Source organism: Pelophylax lessonae (assembly GCF_965119305.1).
Source record: "Pelophylax lessonae genome assembly, chromosome: 1".
NCBI lineage: Eukaryota > Metazoa > Chordata > Amphibia > Anura > Ranidae > Pelophylax > Pelophylax lessonae.
The window spans coordinates 497,758,101-497,780,520 of NC_138768.1; the positions used below are offsets into that span (position 1 = coordinate 497,758,101).

The 22,420-nt window shown below is 45.0% G+C and overlaps 1 protein-coding gene across 2 annotated transcripts in view; it reads left to right on the forward strand.

Moving 5' to 3' along the window:
• The window catches only part of MFSD12 (major facilitator superfamily domain containing 12), a 388,387-nt gene that overhangs the window by 360,799 nt on the left and 5,168 nt on the right, over nucleotides 1-22,420 (forward strand). The window contains exon 10 of one of the 2 annotated variants that reach the window (XM_082275560.1): nucleotides 17,808-17,921. The exons of the other annotated variant lie outside the window; for it this stretch is intronic. Within the exon in view, the coding sequence (XP_082131686.1) occupies nucleotides 17,808-17,833 (26 nt within the window). The 3' untranslated portion in view covers nucleotides 17,834-17,921. Of the gene's footprint in view, nucleotides 1-17,807; nucleotides 17,922-22,420 lie in introns of those variants that run through there. 2 annotated transcript variants of the gene reach the window in all.

Below are 22,420 nucleotides of genomic sequence, written 5' to 3' on the forward strand. Positions count from 1 at the left end.
TCTCATGGGGCCCCCTACTGGCCCGGGCCCTCAGGAAGTGCCCGAATGGTCAGTCTGCCCCTGACCAGAATAAACAGAAAGAAAGCAGCACCAGCTTAGTGAAGCATAAGGTTTATTAATACAAAAAACACGTAGTAACTTGCTCTTGGGTAAGTAAAGGCCGGTACGGTAGGTAAATGGGATCATCCATCTTCTTGTCCTGGATACCGTTGCAGAAGGGGTGCCGTGGTGCGTGGAGGCTGTTGTCTGGCAGCCTGTCTGATGGTGCTGTGGTGGTGGAGGACTCTCAGTGGGGCTCCACTTCCTACTTCCGGTCAGACCAACATCACTTCCTGTGAGGCCAGGACAAGAAGATGGATGATCCCATTCACCTACCGCACCGGCCTTTACTTACCTAAGAGTAAGTTACTATGTGTATTTTGTATTAATAAACCTTATGCTTCACTAAGCTGGCGCTGCTTTCTTTCTGTTTATTCTCCTCAGATCCTCTCCTTGCTCCAGCTGGCAGCCGCTTTTCGTGGGCCCCCTCCCCATTTCACCTCATCCTTTTTTTTATATTTTTCTACCCATTTTTTACTTTCTATATCTTTACCTTTTTACCTCATGGTATGCCACCCACTAACATCAGAGAGCGCCATGTAATCATTGACTTTATGCCCCTGACCAGAGATTGTCTGATTGCTTTCAGCGGATCAGGAAGAAATTTTATCACCCGTTGAAACAAATTTGAACCATGCTGTATAAGGTTTTTTTTTTTACTTTCGACTGCATTAGCTGTGGTTATAGGCTTCTGTATACAAAGGTTTTTTTATTTATTTTTTTAACTTCGTTTAACAAGATGTACTTTTTTTTTTTTTAACCTGTTTTTTTACTGAAAAAGAATGAGAAGTCAATATTTTAAAAACTATAAGCCTGTGAGGATTTACCATAAAAACTTCATAGAGCATATGATACTGCATTAGCTTAATTTTGTCTTGTCATCAAGGTATCTATAACAAACCACAACTTCATCTTTAAAAAAACAATTACAACTACAGTGTAATGTTGCTTATTTTATCTTATATTCTATCACATACAATACACTTTTTAAAATTATGCAGCAAGCAAACCTTAGTGAATAAATACTGGCAAAACTGAAATGCTATGACTAAAGCGTATACCAGGCGCATATACATAACAGGCGCTTGATCACATATCAAACCAAAAGTCCATCGAGTTAAAAGTCATTAATGGCACAGGGGGAGAAAAAGTCCACCATGTAGGGCAGCCATCCAGAAACCAAAAGCCAGGGGTTCTACAGGGCTAAAATAAAGACAGAGGTGCCTCTAAGTGTAGACTTTATGCAACAGGTTTAATGGATAAAATTATGCACTCACGTTAGTAAGCATATATTCATGCCCATAAAACAAAGTTCCAGTGTGGAGAAGTGTACATCATCCGGTCATGGACATCCGTCCTGCTGGAGTCGAAAACCTTTTCGCCATGGCCGGCTTGTACGGCAAGGTTAGAACCAGGAAGTAGGCTCGGTGTTTTTGCTTGACAGCGAGGCTTGGTGGATAGTCAAACCTGGATAATGTCATCTGCATGCGACGCATTTCCGAGCGTGCTTGCTGCCTGGGGGAGGGCAGCCGCGCTCCTTCTTCACAGCAAGTATATCTTACTAAGGTTTTCGGCTCCAGCAGGACGGATGTCCATGACCGGATGATGTACACTTCTCCACACTGGAACTTTGTTTTATGGGCATGAATGTATGCTTACTAACGTGAGTGCACAATTTTATCCATTAAACCTGTTGCATAAAGTCTACACTTAGAGGCGCCTCTGTTTGTCTTTGCATATACAGTATACTTTTCTCTTTCGTTCATTGACACACACAACGCTCCATATTCAGAAACATAGGGTTATATCGCCCTATTGTCCTGGCTGGTATACATCGCCCTCTCTGCTATAGGTCTTTAAGTTTTTTTTTTTTTTTTTTTGCCTTGTCAGGAGTAAGGACCTAGTTCCCTGCTGGGATCTTTGGTCCAGCAATTATTTCCTTTTTAAATGGCTTTTTTTATCCTGTTTTATTTTTCTTGTGAGATCTACAGTCAACTGCCAGGCTTGGCGATGGGCTGGATAGCTAGATCCTGTGGTCTCCCCAGTCTTGGCAGCGTTGGGTCAACCGCGTCATAGCCCCACTGGATGGTGTCTGGCCGCGAGTTAAACGCCTTCTGAGGTCGCATACGACTGGGTCTAAGCCTGTGTCGCAGTGTTCCTCTTGGCCGACAGCCGCCCCATTTCAGTGGTGAGGAGGTTCTGTCTGGAGTGGTGCCTGTTATGGTGAGTATGTCCTCCCTCTCCCCCCTGGATGGTGTACTGCTATGTACCTGTGGGGGGGCATGCTGCGGGGGGGGGGGGGGCGACGTTCTTCCCGGCTGGAGTGGGCGTTGGCTTTTGTGGTGGTCCTGTACCCTGATCCCCCCTCCTTTTCAGACGTGGCATGGGCTCCAGGGGTCCTCCCTAGGTCCCTGGGAGCCTTGTGGATGCCGCATGTGGTGGCCTTTTTGCCAATTATTGGGGCCTGTATGATTCTCTATGGCCGGCTGTCATGTTTGTGTAGTCCGGTGGCCATATTTGGTTGGAACGGCGGCCATGACAGTGGAGCCTGTGAGCGGAGATTATGGCTGTGTGGCCTCCTCCTTTTTCCCCTGGTGCTGACTCCTGGGTTTCCTTTTCCACTGAACGTGGATACTGGCTATTTCTGGTGGGGTGGTGCATTCTGGTTGGGTTTCTCCCTCTCTCTGCTGCAGGTTGTGGGGATGCTCTGCTTCCGGGTGCCCCTGTGGTGATACAGGTGCAGTGCCTTCGGTGGGTGAGTCCCCTAGGGGTGCTAGATGCTTTTTGCTGGTGGGTTCCCCCTTTGCCTTATGCAGTCTCAGGAGCATGTGTCAGGGATACCACATGCAGAGGCATCCAGCAAGGGTGATCAGATCAGTTGGCTGCACCAAGGAATCGGGACCCAGATGGATAAAGATGTAAATAAGTTTATTAAGCAAAATGACTTACTCCAATACCAACACAAGTGACCATAAACAAGTAAACAAAATATAAATAACAGTACAAAACCCCAATAGAACCTGACAACCTATATACAAAAGGATGGAGCAAACAATAGCAGGACAGGAGACAATGGAAGCGGGGAACAGGTTTTAGGATCAGAATACAGGTTTCAGGATCAGGCTCAGACAGGGACACGGCTAGCAGAGAAAATACTGAAGCACTGAGCCTCAGTGAAGGGTGGGCTTATATTCCCTCAGCAGTCCTCAGGTGCAGCTTTAATTAAAAGAACAGCTCAGCTGCTGGGAGACACCCACTGGTGGGCCCTGGAACTGATCCTGACAGTTCCCCCCCCTTAAAGGAGCGGCCTCCGGCCGCTCCATTGTGCTTCTACCCCGAAAGTCCAAAAAGGTCTCCCCTCCATGTCTGTGGGTCTTCTAGCACTCTCTAGGCCAAAGTCCTTTAACTTGCCGGACGGTGTGCCACCAGAGTCCAGCAATTGATCATGCACTCCACCACCAGGGTCTGGAAGCCGTCTCGGCACTCCACAGGTCAAGTTCCTGAAGAGGCGTAATATTAGGGATACACCTGCCCTCATTGCAACACATGTCCCAACACTGGGACTGAAGGCAAGCTGGACATCAAGCAGGGGAACGCCAGCGGCATGCAGGGTATCCGGCAGTGGCAAACCAGGCTGGGCAACAGACAGTGGCACATCAAACAGGGCGTTGGACTGTGGCACATCAAACAGGGTGGCAGACCGTGGCTCAGCAGGCTCTTGATCAGCAAGCACTGGGTCAGCAGGCACGGGAACAGCAGGCACAGGATCAGCAGGCTGGATAGTGGTCACCAGAACAGCGGGCTCTGGATCAGCTGGCACCGCATCAGCGGGCTGAGTAAGACACCGGATCAGCAATCACCGGAACTGCGGGCACCAGAACAGCGGGCACTGGGACAGCAGGCTGAGAAACGGGCACCAGATCAGCAGGCTGGGTAGTGGTCACCGGAACAATGGGCACTGGATCAGCGGGCATCGGAATAGCAAGCACTGGGTCAGCAGGCTCAGTAGGAGGCACCGGATCAACGAGCACCAGAACAGCGGGCACTGGATTAGCAGGCATCAGAACAGCAGGCACTGGGACAGCAGGCTGGGTAGTGGTCACCGGATCAGTGGGCAGCGGGCACTGGAACAGCAGGCACTGGGTCAGCAGGCTCAGTAGGAGGCACCGGATCAGCGGACACCAGAACAGCGGGCACTGGATCAGCAGGCATCAGAACAGCGGGCACTGGGACAGCAGGCTGAGAAACAGGCACCGGATCAGCGGGCACCGGATCAGCGGGCACTGGGTCAGCAGGCACCGGAACAGCAAGCACTGGGTCAGGGGGCATTGGAACAGCAAGCACTGGGTCAGCAGGCTCAGTAGGAGGCAATGGATCAGCGGGCACTGGGACAGCAGGCTGAGAAACGGGCACTGCATCAGCAGGCTGGGTAACAGGTATAATTGTATGCGTTGGGAAAAATCTCCTTTTCTTTTTAGGTTTAGATACAGGAATCTTGCTAGGGATTGCAGGGCTATGAATAGATTGTGAAGTAGAAGCAAAATGGCAGTATTGGGAGATGGTGGAAAAGGAGAGACAGTTAGAGGAGAATTTCTGAGATGTTGCTAGGGGCAACAGAGTAGTAGAGGAAGTTTTCACAGGGTTAAATACAGGAAAAGTGCAACTCTTTAAGCCAGGATATGAACAAGCAGTAGAAAGCAAACCATACCGAACTGCAGCTGTGGTTGCTATGGGTAGCGGAGAGGAGAAACTTTGAGAAAACTGGTGTCCAGAGGCAGAAGTGGATTGGTGTGAGTTAGCTGATGCTAAATTGGAAAGATCTGACCAGGTTTGCAGTAAGGGCTGAACAAAACTCAATTTACAACCCCCTTGTCTGATTAGAGAATATACAGCATTCATACAATCCAACAGGGCCTCTGGAGAATACACTGAATAATGTTCAATAAAATCATCTTCCAAGTGCCACACAAGAGATACCACCTGAGAGACACTAATAGGAGGAGAATAATCATCACCACCCTTAGGGGTACTAGATAAAGCCAACTCTGCACAGAGCTGAATAAGTGGCTGAATCTCTTTGAACAAAACTCTGCCTTGGTCAACAAATGAGTGGGCCACACGGATGCATTCTAACAACTGCTCGCTAGTGTAAGTTTTCAAAATTTGGCGACAATATTCCCTGTCTTCTGTTACAAGCAAAGAAAAATAAAAGACCTCCTCTGACTCCATCTTGCAACAACCAGAAAATTCCTAATTCCCAGGTGCAACCGATCTGATCGTTGGTGGCTTCAGTATTCTGTCAGGGATACCACATGCAGGCATCCAGTAAGGGTGATCAGATCAGTTGGCTGCACCAAGGAATCAGGACCCAGATGGATAAAGATGTAAATAAGTTTATTAAGCAAAATTACATACTCCAATACCAACACCAGTGACCATAGACAAGTAAACAAAATATAAATAACAGTACAAAGCCCCAATAGAACCTAACAACCTATATACAAAAAAAATGGAGCAAACAATAGCAGGACAGGAGACAAGGAAAGCAGGGAGCCAGGTACAGGAAGCGGGGAACAGGACTCAGGATCAGAATACAGGTTTCAGGATCAGGCTCAGGATCAGAATACAGGTTTCAGGATCAGGCTCAGACAAGGACACGGCTAGCAGAGAAAATACTGAAGCACTGAGCCTCAGTGAAGGGTGGGCTTATATTCCCTCAGCAGTCCTCCTCAGGTGCAGCTTAATTAAAAGAACAGTCCAGCTGCTGGGAGACACCCGCTGGTAGAGGAATCCTAGGCCTTTAAGGATCCGACTGACAGAAAGGCGGAGTCTGTGGCCCGCAATATGTTCACCGTTGCTGGTCCTGGATATTGCCCTGGTGTCTCAAACAGTGTGGGCAAAAACGTTGATGGCGCCATGATCTGGAGGGTAAGAAGATTCCTCTTTGCTAAGTTGGCAGACCAATTGGTCCAGGGACTGCAGTTTGCGGACCAGTTGGTCCAGGGACTGCAGTTTGTCTGCGATGCCTCTTTGGACACGGCTCCTTTGATTTCTAAGCGATCTGTAGGCAGTGGTGCTTAGGCAAGTATTGTGGCTTAAGTGTTGGTCTGCGGAGCAATTTATCCTTACTAATTTATTCTTTAAAGGCAATCCCCCCATTTGGGGCTACTCTGGATGACCTCATTAACCACTTAAGCCCCAGCCCTATTTCGGACACTTTTTGTTCACAAGTTAAAATCAGTATTTTTTTCCTAGAAAACTACTTAGCAAAGACTCTGGAGAATAAAATGTCGGTCATTGCAATATTTTTTGTCACGCGGTATTTGCGCAGCGGTCTTTAAAACGCCATATTTTTGGGAAAAATTTTGAAAAATCACATTTCACTGCATTTAAAAAATACTAAACAGTAAAGTTAGCCCATTTTTTTCTATATTGTGAAAGATGATGTCACGCCAAGTAAATAGATACCCAACATGTTACGGTTTAAAATTGCGCCCCCCCCCCCCCCCCCCCCCCCTGGGATGGCGACAAACTACGGTCAATAGAGATCTCAATAGGTGACGCTTTAAATTTATTTAACGGTTACCAGTTTAGAGTTAGAGTGTAGCTCTTTTTTTTTAATTTATTGCTCACGCTCTGGCGATCGTGGCGATACCTCACGTGTGTTTTGAACAGCGATTTCATTTGCGGCTCGACTTCCGTATACGTTTTTTTTGTGCGCGAGCGAACGGTGACGGGGGCGGCTAAATTTATTTATTTTTTTTCCCATTAATTTTATTTATTTTTTTAACTTTATTACAGTTTTTACGTTCCCTTACGCCCCCCCCGGTAACGATCGAGCGGCTCCCGAGTTCTAAATCTTTCCAGCCCTCCTGGGGAGGTTCCAAGCGTCCCTGGTCTAGAAAGCAGGATTCTCTAGACCAGCGAACAAGGCTCCTTCAGCATAAAGGTGCGCCCTCACCCATGCATGGTCTTGGTTTCCGGGCCCATGGACTTCCTTGGTAAATGATAAATGGGTCCACAAACTGTTATTCTGTCTTGTTACAAAATGGTTTCATTCTTGCTCCCAGAAAAGGTTCTTTCCTTTCAAGGTACTTCTGTCCACGGACAGATTGCAAGCTTTCTTTGGGGTGGTGCAGGACCTGTTGCTTTAGGGAGTGAATGTCATGGTTCTGGTCTCGGAATGGTTTCAAGGTTTTTATTCAAACCTATTAGTCCCAAAAAAAAGAGGGCAAGGGCCGTCCGATTCTGGACCTCAAGGCCCTGATCTGTTTTTGTGCAGGTACAGAAATTCAGACTGGAGTCTCCCTGATGTAGTGGCATCCCTACGTCAGGGAGATTTTCTAACCTCGATCGACATCAAAGATGCTTACGTTCAAATTCCAATATGTGCCTGACATCAGTGTTTCCTCCGCTTTGCTGTGGAAGAGGAACAACTTCAATTTGTGGCGTTACCCTTTGGTCTCGGCTCCTCAGATCTTCACAAAAGTGTTGGCCCGGGTTCTCGCGTTACTAAGTGAGCGGGGGATTGCGGTACTCTGCTCCCTGGACGACCTCCTCTTGCAAGCGGAGTCCTCTTCTGCCTTGAGGGACAACATGGAGATTACTATACAGACCCTTAAGGAGTTTGGCTTCTGAACTACAAGAAGTCTGCTCTGATTCCATACAGGAAGTTGGATTATTTGGGTCTGACTCGGGATTCAGCTCTAGTGTTCCTTCCTCTGGACAAATTCCATAAGTTGCATGCTGCGATTTATCTATTGCTGTCCAGCAAGTGGTTCTCCCTCTGTGGTCTACCTTCGAGGTGGTTCCCTTTGCACAGTTCCTTACAAGGTCCTTCCAAAGGGAGATTCTGGTAAAATGGGACACGTTTCCAAAGTGTCTGGACAATCCTTATGTGCAGCTGAATCAAGAAACAAGGGTTCCCTGTTCTGGTGGCTTTGCTCTCCGGCAGGGCAAAATTGTTCTCCTTTTGTGTTGGACAGTGGTCACTACGGATGCCAGTCTGTCTGGATGGGCAGGTGTCCTGGGAATGAGATCCGCTCAGGGTTGTCATACACTGATCCAGACTAACAATCTATGTCTGGGAACTTCGGGCGATCAGGCTGTGCCTGGATCACTGGACGAATCCGCTCCAGGGGCCCCCGGTACGGACCCAGTCAGATAATATGGTGGCTTATGTCAATTACCAGAGTGAAACAAAAAGTGGGTTAGCAGCTCTAGAAGTAGCCGGCACTCTCCGGTGGGCAGAACGCTTCGTTCCCGCCCTTTCCGATGTACACACTACAGGAGTGGAAAGCTGGAAGGTGGATTATCTGTCGGAAGAGGTTAGACCAAGGGGGAGGTCCCTTCATCCTGATGTTACATCTGATATGTCTGCGGTGGGGCTCCGCATGGTGGATCTGTTAGCATCTTAGCTCAGAAGGATAGAGGTTTGCCTGGGTCGGTGATCCCGACACTGCTGAAGGCTCGGAAGTTTACCTCTAGAAAGATTACCATTGCATGTGTAAAGCGTAGCATTTTGTGGTGTGAGTCGATCATTGTTCACCCTTGTTCCTTTTCGGTGGCTCGGATTTTGACCTTCCTTCAACGAGGTATTGAGCAGAAGTTGGCTTTGAGTACCATCAAGGACCAGGTGTCTGCCTTAACGGTCTTCTTTCAGCAACCCCTAGCCATGCATTTATTGGTGCTTACTTTTATTCAAGGTTTTTGACACCAGAACAAACTTTCCTTTTTTTAAATAACAAACATTATACTTGCCTGCTCTGTGCAGTGCTTTTGCACAGAACAGCCCCGATCCTCTTCATCTTGGATCCCTCTTCGGCACTCTTGGACCCCCCCTTCCTCCTAAGTTCCCCCAGAGCAAACAGCTTGCAATGGGGGCACCCACGCAGCCTCGTTCATGAGCTATGGCGCTGCATGCCAATTCACACACAGAGCCACAGCTCAGCCAGCCCCCTCTCTCTCCTCATTGGCTCACTGGCTGTGACTGACAGCAACAGGAGCTAATGGCTCCCGCTGCTGTCTCCTCCAAATAGGAGGGAGAGTCAAGGCTCTTGTGCACATTGCTGGAGGAAGATCGGGCTCAGTTAAGTATTAGGGGGGAGGCTGCTGCTGCACAGAGGTTTTTTACCTTCATGCATAGAATTCATGAAGGTAAAAAACCTGGAGCCTTTACAACTACTTTAAAGTGTGTTACACACACAGTTTTATTTGCATTGGTTCCTTTGTGTGAAATACATTCATCCGCGCATGGTCACTTTTCTTCTTTGCATTCCACATGGGAGCACAGCGGCCTGTATTTAAAGTGATGCTAAACACACTGTTTCATTTACATTGTCCCTTCTATTTTTTTGTGAATGATGGTACTGTAATTATTTTATTAAAAAAAACATATTTTTTGTAATCCATATTCAGCAGTCACAGGACCTCTTTTCCAGGCCTGTCTGCAGGGAAACATGAGCAGGATGGGCTTCTAATCTTCTCCTGGTCACATGTTCAAAATAAAAAAAAAAAACAGCTTTTGAAATACAGAGTACAAATCAATATCCATAAACTGTTTTAAATTGTCATACAAATATATATTTGTGCAAATAACATGGTGTAGGCGGATTTCTGTCTGACCCAAGCTGTCATGCCCTTCCGACCTGTGTTTTTCAGAATGAGAGAGTGGTGATTCCTCCATTAATCTACATGTAATATCCTGCTCCCATTGTGTTTAGCTTGTTAGTGGGCATGGAGGAGGAGGGAGGGAGGGACTGGGCTGTAATTTACCACTGTGTAAATGCACAACTGTGACTCTATAGTCGCATGGACTGCTCAGATGTGATAGGGGGAAATGCTTAGCATAGAAACCCACTGCAGAGTTTCTACTACAGCTGCAAAATCTCTAGGTGAATTGGGGACATAGACAAAAGGTGTAAATAGAGAGCAGCAGGCTCAACCAGGTTTTTTGCAGAATAAAGAAAACCAATCTCAGTGGCTGAGTATGAACAGCATGTAATACACAGATTTATTGATCGTTTTTTATGATGTGGGTTTAGTGACACTGGTGGTTAGACTTGTGCTGTCACCACACAAACTCTTCTTTGTTATATCGGTTTTAAAGGTATGAAAAAAAACTGCTCATCCTTCCAGAAATGTTTGAGCTGATACCTTTTTGTTCCCTCTCCCTTATCAGTTAGCATGGTTCCTAGCTATATATGGCTTACAAAACTCCTTCCCCTGTGCTATGGTAAAGAGGGGGAGTGTTCTGTAGCCCTGTTCTAAGTGGCCTTGTTCCTTCTCTGGGGATAGTGTGTGGTGAAGTGTCACCTTAGACAGGCAAAGATATAAAATCATCAGGTAAAAATTAGGGGGAAAGAAACAGAAAAATTAAACTAATGCAGCCACTACAGCTAATGACTGAACTATTATTTTTTAGCTCTTGAAGGTATTCTTTGTGTTTGTGGAAGAAAGGCCATGTTTGGTATTGTGAAAGTGTGGTATTTTCAAATGGGACCCCGTGACACTAAAGTTGGCCATTAATGATCATTTAATTTTTTTAGTTTAGCCAGTAGGCTGGAGAATCTGGCCAGCAAATTCACTTAACTATGTAGAAATTTCCTTGAGGTCATTCTGATAATGTAGGTACACAAACAAACTGACCGTGGAAGCCCCAGTGGCACCACATCCCGTGTTTATACAAGCACACAAATTATTTGACAGAGTTAAATAAAAACTTTTAAGATTTATGAGGATTACTCAATGTATATGTACTCAATGTATAAATATCTGATACAATGGTTGGTTCCATACAAATCTCTCCATTTATCAAAAGATTGCATCTTTAAGTAGCAGTTTTTACATGTTTCGACCTAGCTAGCTTCATCAGGAAGACTTTACGGAAAGAAGCCTACTGCATTAACCACTTTACATCCAGCGCTCCCACCCCCGCTCGTCAGCGGGGAAGCTGACGCGAGTGTCAGGCGGCTCCGATGGCCGCCGGCCATGTAAACACAGCCGTCTGTCCTTCTCCCTGAGATGATCACAGAGACCATGCAATCCTGCTATATAGGATCGCATTTCTCTATGGTCATCTCCCAAGCCCAACCCCCCCCCCCCCACAGTTAGAATCACTCCCCTAGGCTCACATTTAACCCCTTGATCACCCACAGGGTTAACCCCCTTCCCTTCCAGTTTCATTATTACAGTAGCAGTCCATATTTTTAGCACTGATTACTGTAGTAATGTCACTCGTACCCCCAAAAGTGTCAGGGGTCTGATCTGTCCACCGCAATGTCGCAGCCCCGCTAAAAATCGCAGATTGCCGCCATTACTAGTAAACAAAAATGACATTTTTTACCAAAAATATGTAGCAGAAAACAAATTGGCCTAAAATGTTAAATTTTGACTTTTACATTTTATTTATTTTTTTTTTGAATGTTTTATATAGCAGAATGTGAAAAATATATATATATTTTTTTTTTTTCAAAATTGTCGCTTTTTTTGTTTATAGCGCAAAAAATAAAAATCGCAGAGGTGATCAAATGCCACCAAAAAGCTTTATTTGTGGGGAAAAAAAGAAGTCAATTTCGTTTGGGTACAGTGTCGCTCGACCGCGCAATTGTCAAAGTCACGCAGTGCCGAATCACAAAATAGGGCCTGGTCATTAAGCAGCAAAATCTTCCGGTCTTAAAGTGGTTAAAAGAGCATATATAATCCAGTAATGAAAAAGATTTACTCTTACCAGTGTGCATTTTTACCACCAAAAATCAGGGTTCGTACGGTCATGAAAATCCTGGAAAAGTCATGGGATTTTGACATGACACTTTCCAGGCCTGAAAAAGTCCTGGAAAATGACTTAACTTACTAAGTTTTGGAAAAGTCATGGAAAAGTGTTGTGCAACTTTTTAATTTTGTCTCTGGGCCCCCTGTATTCTGTGGGAGCGGGGGACGGTAAGTGGACTATTTTCTCTGTTTCAGGTTTAGGCGGATTAATCAGCTGCAGCGCTGAAGCCTGATCACTGGTCTCTTCAATATGAATAGACCGTGACAGGCTGGGAACCCTGCGGTGGATTGATTCCCTGAAACTGAGAAATCGTGCATTCACTGTCCCGCTCTCAGGGACGTACGGGGGGCGTGCACTGGGGGGGTGTCAGGCCAACTGCTTCTCTCCCGTGCTGTGGTATGTGTTATGGAATGTAAAAGCCGACTGCCCGTACTGTGGTATGTGCTATGGAATGCGACTGCCCGTACTGTGGTATGTGCTATGGAATGTAAAAGCCGACTGCCCGTACTGTGGTATGTGCTATGGAATGCAAAAGCCGGCTGCCCGTACTGTGGTATGTGCTATGGAATGCGACTGCCCGTACTGTGGTATGTGCTATGGAATGTAAAAGCCGACTGCCCGTACTGTGGTATGTGCTATGGAATGCGACTGCCAGTACTGTGGTATGTGCTATGGAATGTAAAAGCCGACTGCCCGTACTGTGGTATGTGCTATGGAATGCAAAAGCCGACTGCCCGTACTGTGGTATGTGCTATGGAATGCGACTGCCAGTACTGTGGTATGTGCTATGGAATGTAAAAGCCGACTGCCTGTACTGTGGTATGTGCTATGGAATGCGACTGCCCGTACTGTGGTATGTGCTATGGAACTGTGGTATGTGCTATGGAATGTAAAAGCCGACTGCCCGTACTGTGGTATGTGCTATGGAATGCGACTGCCCTACTGTGGTATGTGATATGGAATGTAAAAGCTGACTGCCCATACTGTGGTATGTGTTGTGGAATGTGGAAGCCGACTGCCCCTGTTGTGGAATGTGCTGTGGAATGTAGAAGCCGACTGCCCGTGTTGTGGAATGTGTTGTGGAAATGGGGGGGAAAAAAGTCATTTTCTGTTTTGGTGCTCTTTTAGCCCTCCCTGCTCTTAGCCCCCTCCGTGCTCTTATTCTGGCTCCCCCAGTGCTCTCCACCCCCCTGTGCTCCCTGGCTCCCCCCTCAGATTTCCTGTCCCCCCCCAGACAGTGCTCTCCACTCCCCTGTGCCTTCCAACCCCCCTGCAATGCTTTCCAAACCCCCCCCCCCTTAATTCTCTCTATTCCCCCCCCCTCCCATGCCCTTCAGCTCCTCCAGTGCTCTCTGCTTCCCCTGTGCTCTCCGGCCCCCCTAGTGCTCTTCTATCATGTCCTCAGTCTCTGACCTTCTCTTCTATCATGTCCACAGTCCCTGACTATCTCTTGTATCATGTCCGCAGTCTCTGACCATCTCTTCTACCATGTCTGCAGCCTTTGACCATCTCCTGTACCATGTCCGCAGCCTTTGAAAATCTCCTGTACCATGTCCGCAGCCTTTGAAAATCTCCTGTACCATGTCCACAGCCTTTGACCACCTCCTGTACCATGTCCACAGCCTTTGACCACCTCCTGTATCATGTCCACAGCCTTTGACCACCTCCTGTATCATGTCCGCAGCCTCTAACCACCTCCTGTACCATGTCCACAGCCTTTGAAAATCTCCTGTACCATGTCCGCATCCTCTGACCACCTCCTGTATCATGTCCGCAGCCTCTAACCACCTCCTGTAACATGTCCACAGCCTTTGAAAATCTCCTGTACCATGTCCAAAGCCTCTGACCACCTCCTGTACCATGTCCACAGCCTCTAACCATCTCTTCTATCATGTCTGTAATCTCTGACCATCTCTTGTCTTTTATCATGTCTGGAGAGGAGTCAAAAGTGGGAGTGCTGTCGGGATGGGGATCACAGGAGAAGTCAGACATTGTGGACTGGGGAGAGGAAACTACAGGATAAAACCAGAGCATGGTGCACCTAAGAGGAGGTCAGTGACAGTGCTGCCCGGCCAGTCTGAGGGGGGGTAACTGATGTAAGGGGGCACTGTTATAAAGGTTCCTCCTTATATCAGGACCCCCCCCTCCCTTCCTTAGTGCATTCTCTCTGTGGAAAGTGGTCTCTGGTCACCAGAGTCCCCCCTACATCAGAGTTCTCAGCTTTTTCACCCGTGCGCCTGAAGTGACACCCGCTCCCAGCTGTGGCAGTGGTGCTTCCATCTCATCCACTGTAAAACAAGGGACCATTTTGAGTCGCACTGTATCCAGAAACGAAACCCTAACTCCAGAGGTACTGTACACTACAAAAATTGTCATTTATTTTAGTGAAAATATGCTGGGTGTGCCATGGATTTTCTTCTTATTTAACATGTATACATAGACATTTCATGAAACTTTAGGTCATGAATATTTACGTTAAGTCATGGAAAAGTCATGGAATTTTCTTGGTAAAAATGTGTATGAACCCTGAAAAATTCACTGCGTAAGTCCAGGCCATGGTTGCATAAAGGGGGGAATTGGGGACCCATGCATAATGGTTGCGCCTTGAAAAGAACCCAGGGCAATAGTAAACCACACGAACGATATAAGGAAACAGCCAAGCTATTAAATATCTAAGGTTGTAAATGAATACAAATAAAAATAATCACACAATATGTCCTCTATTAGTTGCCAAATGTATAATCCTTATATATTCACCAAGATATTCCTTGTTGGTACATGAACACAAACTTTATGCATCCAGATATTCTGCCAGTTGTCAAGTTGTCCTAAAAATTTACCAAGAGGGAGCATAAACATCACTAATGTGCCACTGAATGTAACTTGTTGGAAAAAAGAGAAACTTTTGTCTAAGTGTCATGATGGGGAGAGGGGATAATTCAATATCAGGCAATATGAATATCTAATGTTTTCGGAGTATTAAATCACAAGTAAAGTCCCCAAAATATCCTCCCAACATGAATAAGCATCCCAAAAATATATTTTTTGACTGAGCTACCTACTTACAAAGGGCTGTGTTGTGGACTGGCACAGGCATCTCCCTAGTTGGGCAAAATGGCCACTGGACAGGCTGATATTTATACCCCTCCCACCCCACCTGGTGTGACGACACGGCAGGGAGCAGATTCTCAAGGTCACGACTGCACTTGCACACACATCATCCTAAACCCTCAGTACACATTGCCACCCCCCCCCCCCCCAGGCCTTCACCAACAAGTAGGACAACCTGGCCAGGGCAGAGAGGGAGAAGTGGCCACACTGCCTCCTGCTGGAAGGGGGTGTGTAACACCTAAAGAAGAGAAACAAGATGAGTTTATTGCCATCACAGCCCTGAACTGCACAGAAGAAATCTGAAGAATCTGGAGTGCAGCAGACCTGCTAGGAGTAGAGGGGGGGGGGGGAAGAGAGAAGAGGGGCAGTGGCAAGCGTAGACAGCAACAAGTGGCCTAGAGGGAGAGAAAAAAGGAAGACAGGAAGGCAAAATACATCACCACCCAGGCATTTCGCTATCGCTCCATGGCCACCAAATTTACTTGCCTGGGCCACATCAAGGTGCAAAAGTGAGGAGGCATTCAGAGATGGACTAAACATAACCATAGTAATGACATCACCAGTATGTTCATATGCATAAAGCTGATAAACATATCTGGTCATTGTTTACACTATGTACATTTAATATTAACAACTAGCATATTGTTGCAATTAATGACAAGGTAAATAAATAAATCACCGTGACCGGATGGCTTGCACCCGAGGGTTCTTAAAGAGCTCAGCCAGGTGATTGCTAGACCATTATTCTTGATCTTTAAGGATAGTTTACAGATGGGTATGGTGCCAGCTGATTGGAAAAAAGCCAACGTGGTACCAATATTTAAAAAGGGGCCGAGGTGTATCCCGGGGAACTATAGGCCAACTATAGGCCGGTCAGCCTAACGACTGTAGTCTGCAAGATTTTGGAGGGGATGTTAAGGGACCACATACAAGACTTAAGTAATGAAAACAGTATAATTAGTAATCAGCATGGATTTATGAAAAATCGTTCTTGCCAAACCAATCTATTAACCTTCTACGATGAAGTGAGCTGCCACCTAGATAAGGGAAAGCCTGTGGATGTGGTGTATCTGGACTTTGCAAAGGCCTTTGACACCGTTCCCCACAAACGCCAACAGAATACTGGGATGTATAAAAAAAGGGGATTCACTCCAGAAATAAAGAGATTATTCTTCCACTCTACAAGACTCTGGTCCGGCCACATCTGGAGTATGCTGTCCAGTTCTGGGCACCGGTCCTCAGGAAGGATGTGCTGGAACTGGAAAGAGTCCAGAGAAGGGCAACAAAAATAATTAGGGGAATGGAGGACATCAGCTATGAGGAAAGACTACAAGCACTGAACCTATTCTCTCTGGAGAAGAGAAGATTGAGGGGGGAAATGATATCAATGTACAAATACTGTACTGGCGACCCTGGCATAAGGAACAAACTGTTCAGAGTAAGGGAATACAATAAGACACGTGGCCACTCACTAAAACTAGAGGAAAGGCGGTTTAACCTTAAAATGCGTAAGGGGTTCTTCACTGTGAGAGCGGTAAGGATGTGGAATTCTCTTCCACAAGCAGTCTTATCAGCAGGGAGCATTGATAGTTTCAAAAAACTGTTAGATGGACACCTTAGAGACTACAACATACAGGGGTATACAATGTACGGTTAAAAGCAAACACACACACATCATAGGTTGAACTGGATGGACTGTTGTCTTTTTTCAACCTCACTATGTAACTATGTAAGGTAATGTTGACCTTTAACGAAAACCATAACTCAAGAAGTATTGGCAAGCATTGGCTAAATATGCGGGTGCAGATGGATATATATGCCCTTCAGGCCTCTTGTACACAGTACTGATGTCTGAGCATCAGCATTTTTGGACTATCTTCTGGTGTTTTTTCACGTATTTATGGCTGCGTATTTGCTCATATTGGTGCAAAATCCTGACTGACAGATTTTTGCATTTTTTTCTACTGATCAAAACTAATTATTTATTTATTTTTTTAAATGCTGTAATAAGCATTTTAAAACTACAGTGCACAAAAGGCCTTATAAGAACAGCCTAAAACAGATTGTTTCAGTTAAGCCCTGGCATTGTGTCATGCAAGGTGTAAATCTATTTGGTTTCGCATTGTAACAGCAATTTATTGTCTTCCCTCGCTCATGTTGTGGTACATCTTCAAGGGTGACGAATTTTATCATAGATCAAAATTGTGGTACCACCAAATCTGCTTATTGGCATTTCAAATTTCCCGAGATTAAGTATACATGGTCACGAATATGCTTATAAAAAGGGCATTCAGTTTTACCAATATTGAAGACCCAACAGGAGTACTTCATAAAGGTACACTATGCCACTATGCCAGGAGTCTGGCAATTTGCCCAATGTTTGGGTTTCCATTGTTGGTCATTTGGGATGACAACATGACCACTTAAAATTGTTTGCCACATGGAAACGGAACTATAAAGCACATAATATGCCCACACTAGTTAGATGGTCTTTGATGCGTTGAGATTGTCTAAATGTAAGGTATGGTTTGACATACTTGCAAAGCACATCATCAGCCACTAACCAATGCAGGTACTTTCCAAGGATTTCTTATCTGTGATTCTATTAATGATCAATTAACTTATCATACACTGTACTTTTTAGGGGTTCGTCATGGTTTTGTACAAAACCTCTTGCATTTCTTAACTTGTTGGACCTAAACATTTATCAACATCTCAATAGCTAATACTTTGTAATCTTTTATTTTTTCCCCCCTATTTTAGTTAAAAAATGAAACCATTTACAGGCTTGTTTCATCTCCAGCCAAAATTTTGTTTTTCTTTTTAGGTGTGGCTAGAGTGGGAAAGGATTAGAGCCTGGAGGAGATTTTCCTTTCTGCCCTGGTGACAACTTTTTGGCTTCTATTCTGTGTTGACTGCCAATGCAGTTTCTTAAACGTCCAAAGTGCAATAAATAGCTTTGCATACACTGTTAAGTTTAGTATATGTGCTTATTGTGCAGCTTTTTTGTGCTTCAAAGCCTCCCGTTGTTATACACTGAGTTGCCACTCAACTGCATTGCACTTTGCAGGGTCAAGAACTGCGGAGTGGCAGTGAGTATCCTGTGCCTGAATACGTTGTTTACCATCATTTGGAACTTCTGAGAAGGCATTGGAAATCAAATATGGACTCACAGGGGTGTGAAGGAAAGGGGCACCGGTTATAAAAGCTAGACTAAAAATTAAGAGCAGGGAGGGTGAGGGAAGCAACTTTGCTCCCAAGAGCTCTTTAAAAGCCCCCGTTTTATTCCTTCCACTGGACACAGATGCTGGGGCTTAAAGCTAACATAGTCCTTACTCCTGACCACTTACCCTGGAGTATTTGTTCTTTCAAAAAATGAATACCGGTCCGTTTTCCCTCCCACTGACCAATAAAGCTAAGTTATTTTCCTCCCAATAACCAACAATGTAAAAAGCACTGTTTCACACATAACCACTATATTGTGTATGTTATGTTTGTAGCATACTTTGACCACAGCTTTGTATCCGCTTTGTTGAATTTCTTGACCGCTTCAGTTTGTACATGTTCTACATTATGACTACTGCACTCTGTAGGCTGTGCATTACATACTCTTGTGTTTGTTGGCAAGTAGTCCTCAAGGGTTTTAGTAAAGCTCTTCTATAAGGTAGGGCAAGACCTTGTTAGCCTTTTGGCTGTTATGTGTATAGAAAACATGTTTTGGTGTTTCGTTTTTATAATGTGATTCTTTATCCTGAGGTTTACTTCTGCTTGTGACAGTCTTACTACTTTCACAGTAATTAAGGTATATAGAATATGAACCAACAAAATACATATTGCAGGTTACTAGTGTTTAGATGTGATGGCTACATTGTTTTTCTTTTTTTTAGGCCAAGTATGTTCTCTGCAAGCACAGAAAAATGCATACTGATCTTGTCAGAAATCTGTGATCTGAACTGAAATCTCTAACAATGTTATCCACTTTCTCTTCTGACCTACAAATAAAAAAGCCCCTCCTATGTAGTGAAGATGGGTAGAAGGGGAGGAGTTTTTACTCCAAATTAGTCCAAACCACAAGAGCAGCCGAGTGTAATATATCTGCCCCTCCATTGATAGTGCAGTGAGCACTGTCTCCCTAGAACAGAAAGTTGCATTGGCTAAATCAAAAATATAAAAAATGGAAGCCGCCCTCCAAAACATAGCTCTTTTTTTCTGTGAAAGACTGCAAACAATGTTTCCACAGAAACCCACATTGACATGTTACACCACTGCTGCCTTGCTCATAATAGGGTCACGATAGGGACTTCCCCCTATCCTGTGAGCAAGCCAGCAGCAATGAAACGCATTAAGGAAGGTTGGTTTTGGATGGAGACATTGTATGCAGTCTTTTAACTAAGCAGCTTGTCTGTGTGTGATGTAAGAAGCAATTCTGGAATGGAACCATGTGTTTGGGAATATCGGCAAAATCAAAACGTAAGAATTAAGTAAAAAAAAAAAATGCAGCCACTTTATCTAAAGACCTTTTAAGCTGCAAAATAACAATTCTTGGGTGTTTAGATACAACTCAAAGCGATTTTAGCCCTTAAATAAAAATAAATTAAAATAAATTCATCCTGTTCTTTTAAAGCATGAATAACCGCACAGTGCTTGTGCTGTGTAATTTGTTCCTTTCTATCATCTAAATACCTGGCTGATCCTGCCTGGTGCTACCCTATCCTCTGTAAACTGACCGGGTTTATCATGGCTGCTGAGCCCTGATACCGTGGTCAGTTTAAGTGCCTCCGTCATCCCGCTGTCTCTTCTCCCTCCTCTCCCTGCCTGTCTGCTAGTGTCAGTGCCGCCCCTCCCCTCCTGTTGCTAAAATAACTTGGTGTACTTAATAGATTCTCCTATGTTCCCCGAAGTTATGTGCCACAGTGTATGTTCTATATAAAAGTTATGTTGCTGTAAACCTTATTTCAGCGTGCCTCTCGGAGCTCATTTGACCCCCCCCTGCCGCTTTCCTCCCCTCCTCCTGGCTGATGTTAGTGAGGGATTCTCAGCCCCTCCCACTATAGTTGTCATATCTGGAGAGAGGAGCTGTGGGCAGTCACGTGAGTGGTGCTCTGGAAAAAGGTATACAGCTACATATTTTTTAAATTAAAAAACATACATTGGGGCAAACACCGTATTTTCCCGCATATAAGACGACTCTTTGGGTGAGTCAGAGAGCGTATCCTCATGAGCCCGCCTCTCTGACTCCGCCAATCCAAGCAGGATTTGTATCAATAATAGAATACATCGCTCACCGTGATTGGCTCAGCGCAGTATACTGTATGTAGTCGAAGCTACAGTACATATCTGTACAGTATTCCTGCACATCCAGCCAGAACTTTGAGAGATTACACCCTGTGTACTTAACCTTGGAGATTTATAGGGACATTTGTGTAGTTACCCTGCTTGGTGATTAATGGGGACGTTTGTTTTGGGCCATGTAAAGTAGTCCTCACATTTTATACTTCGCTACGGTACAGAAGGGGGGTAATCGTATACGGCGAGTATAGCCCAAAACCTATACTTTATCTTGAAAATGAGGGGGTCATCTTATACGCCGGCAAATACAGTACCCTTGTGGAACATAGGGGAATCTATTCAGTACATAAAGTGGCTTTACAACCACTTTAACCACTTCGGCTCCGGAAGGTTTTGCTCTGGAAGGTTTTACCCCCTTAATGACCCAGGCCATTTTTTGCGATTCGGCACTGAATTACTTTAACAATTGCGTGGTAGAGTGACGCTGTACCCAAATAGAATTGATGTCCTTTTTTCCCACAAATCGCTTTCTTCTGTTGGCATTTGATCACCTCTGCGGTTTTTAGATTTTGCCCTATAAATAAAAAGTCAATTTTGAAAAAAAAAACACTATTTTTTACTTTCTACTATAAAACATTCCCAATAAAATTGTTTTTAAAAATCTATTTTTATCAGTTTAGGTCAATTTGTATTCTGCTACATTTTTTTGTTTAAAAAAAAAAAAAAAATCCCATAAAGTAAATATTGGTTTGCGCAAAAGTTAGAGCTTTTTAAACTATGGGATGGATTTTTGTACTTTTTAATTTTTAGTTTTTATTAGTAATGACGGCGATCAGCAATTTTTAGCGGGACTGCGATATTGTGGCAGACAAATCTGACACTGACACTTTTTGGGGACCAGTGACACCAATACAGTGATCAGTGCTTGGGGACCAGTGACACTGATACAGTGATCAGTGCTAAATATGCACTGTTACTGTATAAATGACACTGGCAGGGAAGAGATTAATACTGGGGGGTGATCAAGGGGTTAAGTTTGAGCCTAATTGTGCCTACTAACCGTGGGGGGGCTCTGTGACAGGCACACAGAGATCGGTGTTTCAGCTTAGCTGAGACACAATCTCATTGTGCCTGTCTGACAGGAGAGCCACCTGACTTGTTTACATAGGCAGGCGACTCTACTGTCAGTTTCCCCGAAGATTGCGGGAGGCCGGCACAGATCCCACCCGCTCTTCCTGGGGTCTGCCTCCAGCTGTGTCTAATCACAGCGGGAGCACGGCTCCGGCGGTGTGCACATGCCGCCAGGACCGTGTCTACATAATCACGTTATTATGCCGAGCCGCCCTGCCACAGTAAATCTACACGGAGCAGTCGGCAAGTGGTTAAAGAATGTTGCCCCCAACATTTAATATTCTTGATATGTTCCTTTTGTGCAGTGTACTTTTATGAAAAAGTAATCCTGTTCTTTTTCTATTGCTTCTTTTGTGGTGTTTCAGCCAGGTCCCCAGCTTCATTCAAACTGAGTACGCTAGGCATGAGAGCACATCAATCTCAGCGTGGTCCGTTTTCTGGCTGTACTAGAACAGCCAGAAAGAACTAGAACAGCCTGCATAGGGCTCTCATCAACTGTTTTCTGGTGCATTAAAAGTTAACTTCTGCCTTAACTATGCCACTCACCGCTTTCTGCTCAGAAATTTTGTAGCGCCTCCCCTTCTCCCGCCTCCATTCATAAAACTCCTTTAAAATCCCACAATGCACTGCGTACTGTGAATGGGCAGAGAAACAGTTGAATAACGTCTCCCCTGCCCATTCACAGTACGCAATGCATTCTGGGATTGCAGCAAGTGGAGTTCTATAGATGTAGGCAAGAACAGAAGATGATGCACAATTTTTCTGTGTAGCTGTAACTTTTACAGTACCAGAAGATGGCCACTGAGGAAGCTTATCATTCCCTGTGGGAGAGGGACACATGGGAAGAAGCAGATACATGCAAGTAATGAAATGCACACCATTCCGCATCCAAAAAAAATAAAATTTGTGCTAAACTTCAGTTTACCCCAAAAGTGTCTCTGTAAGTCATCTATTTAAATATCTAACCTCAATGACTCAAGAATCTGTTGAGCAATATTGTACGCTGAGAAGTTGTTCTGC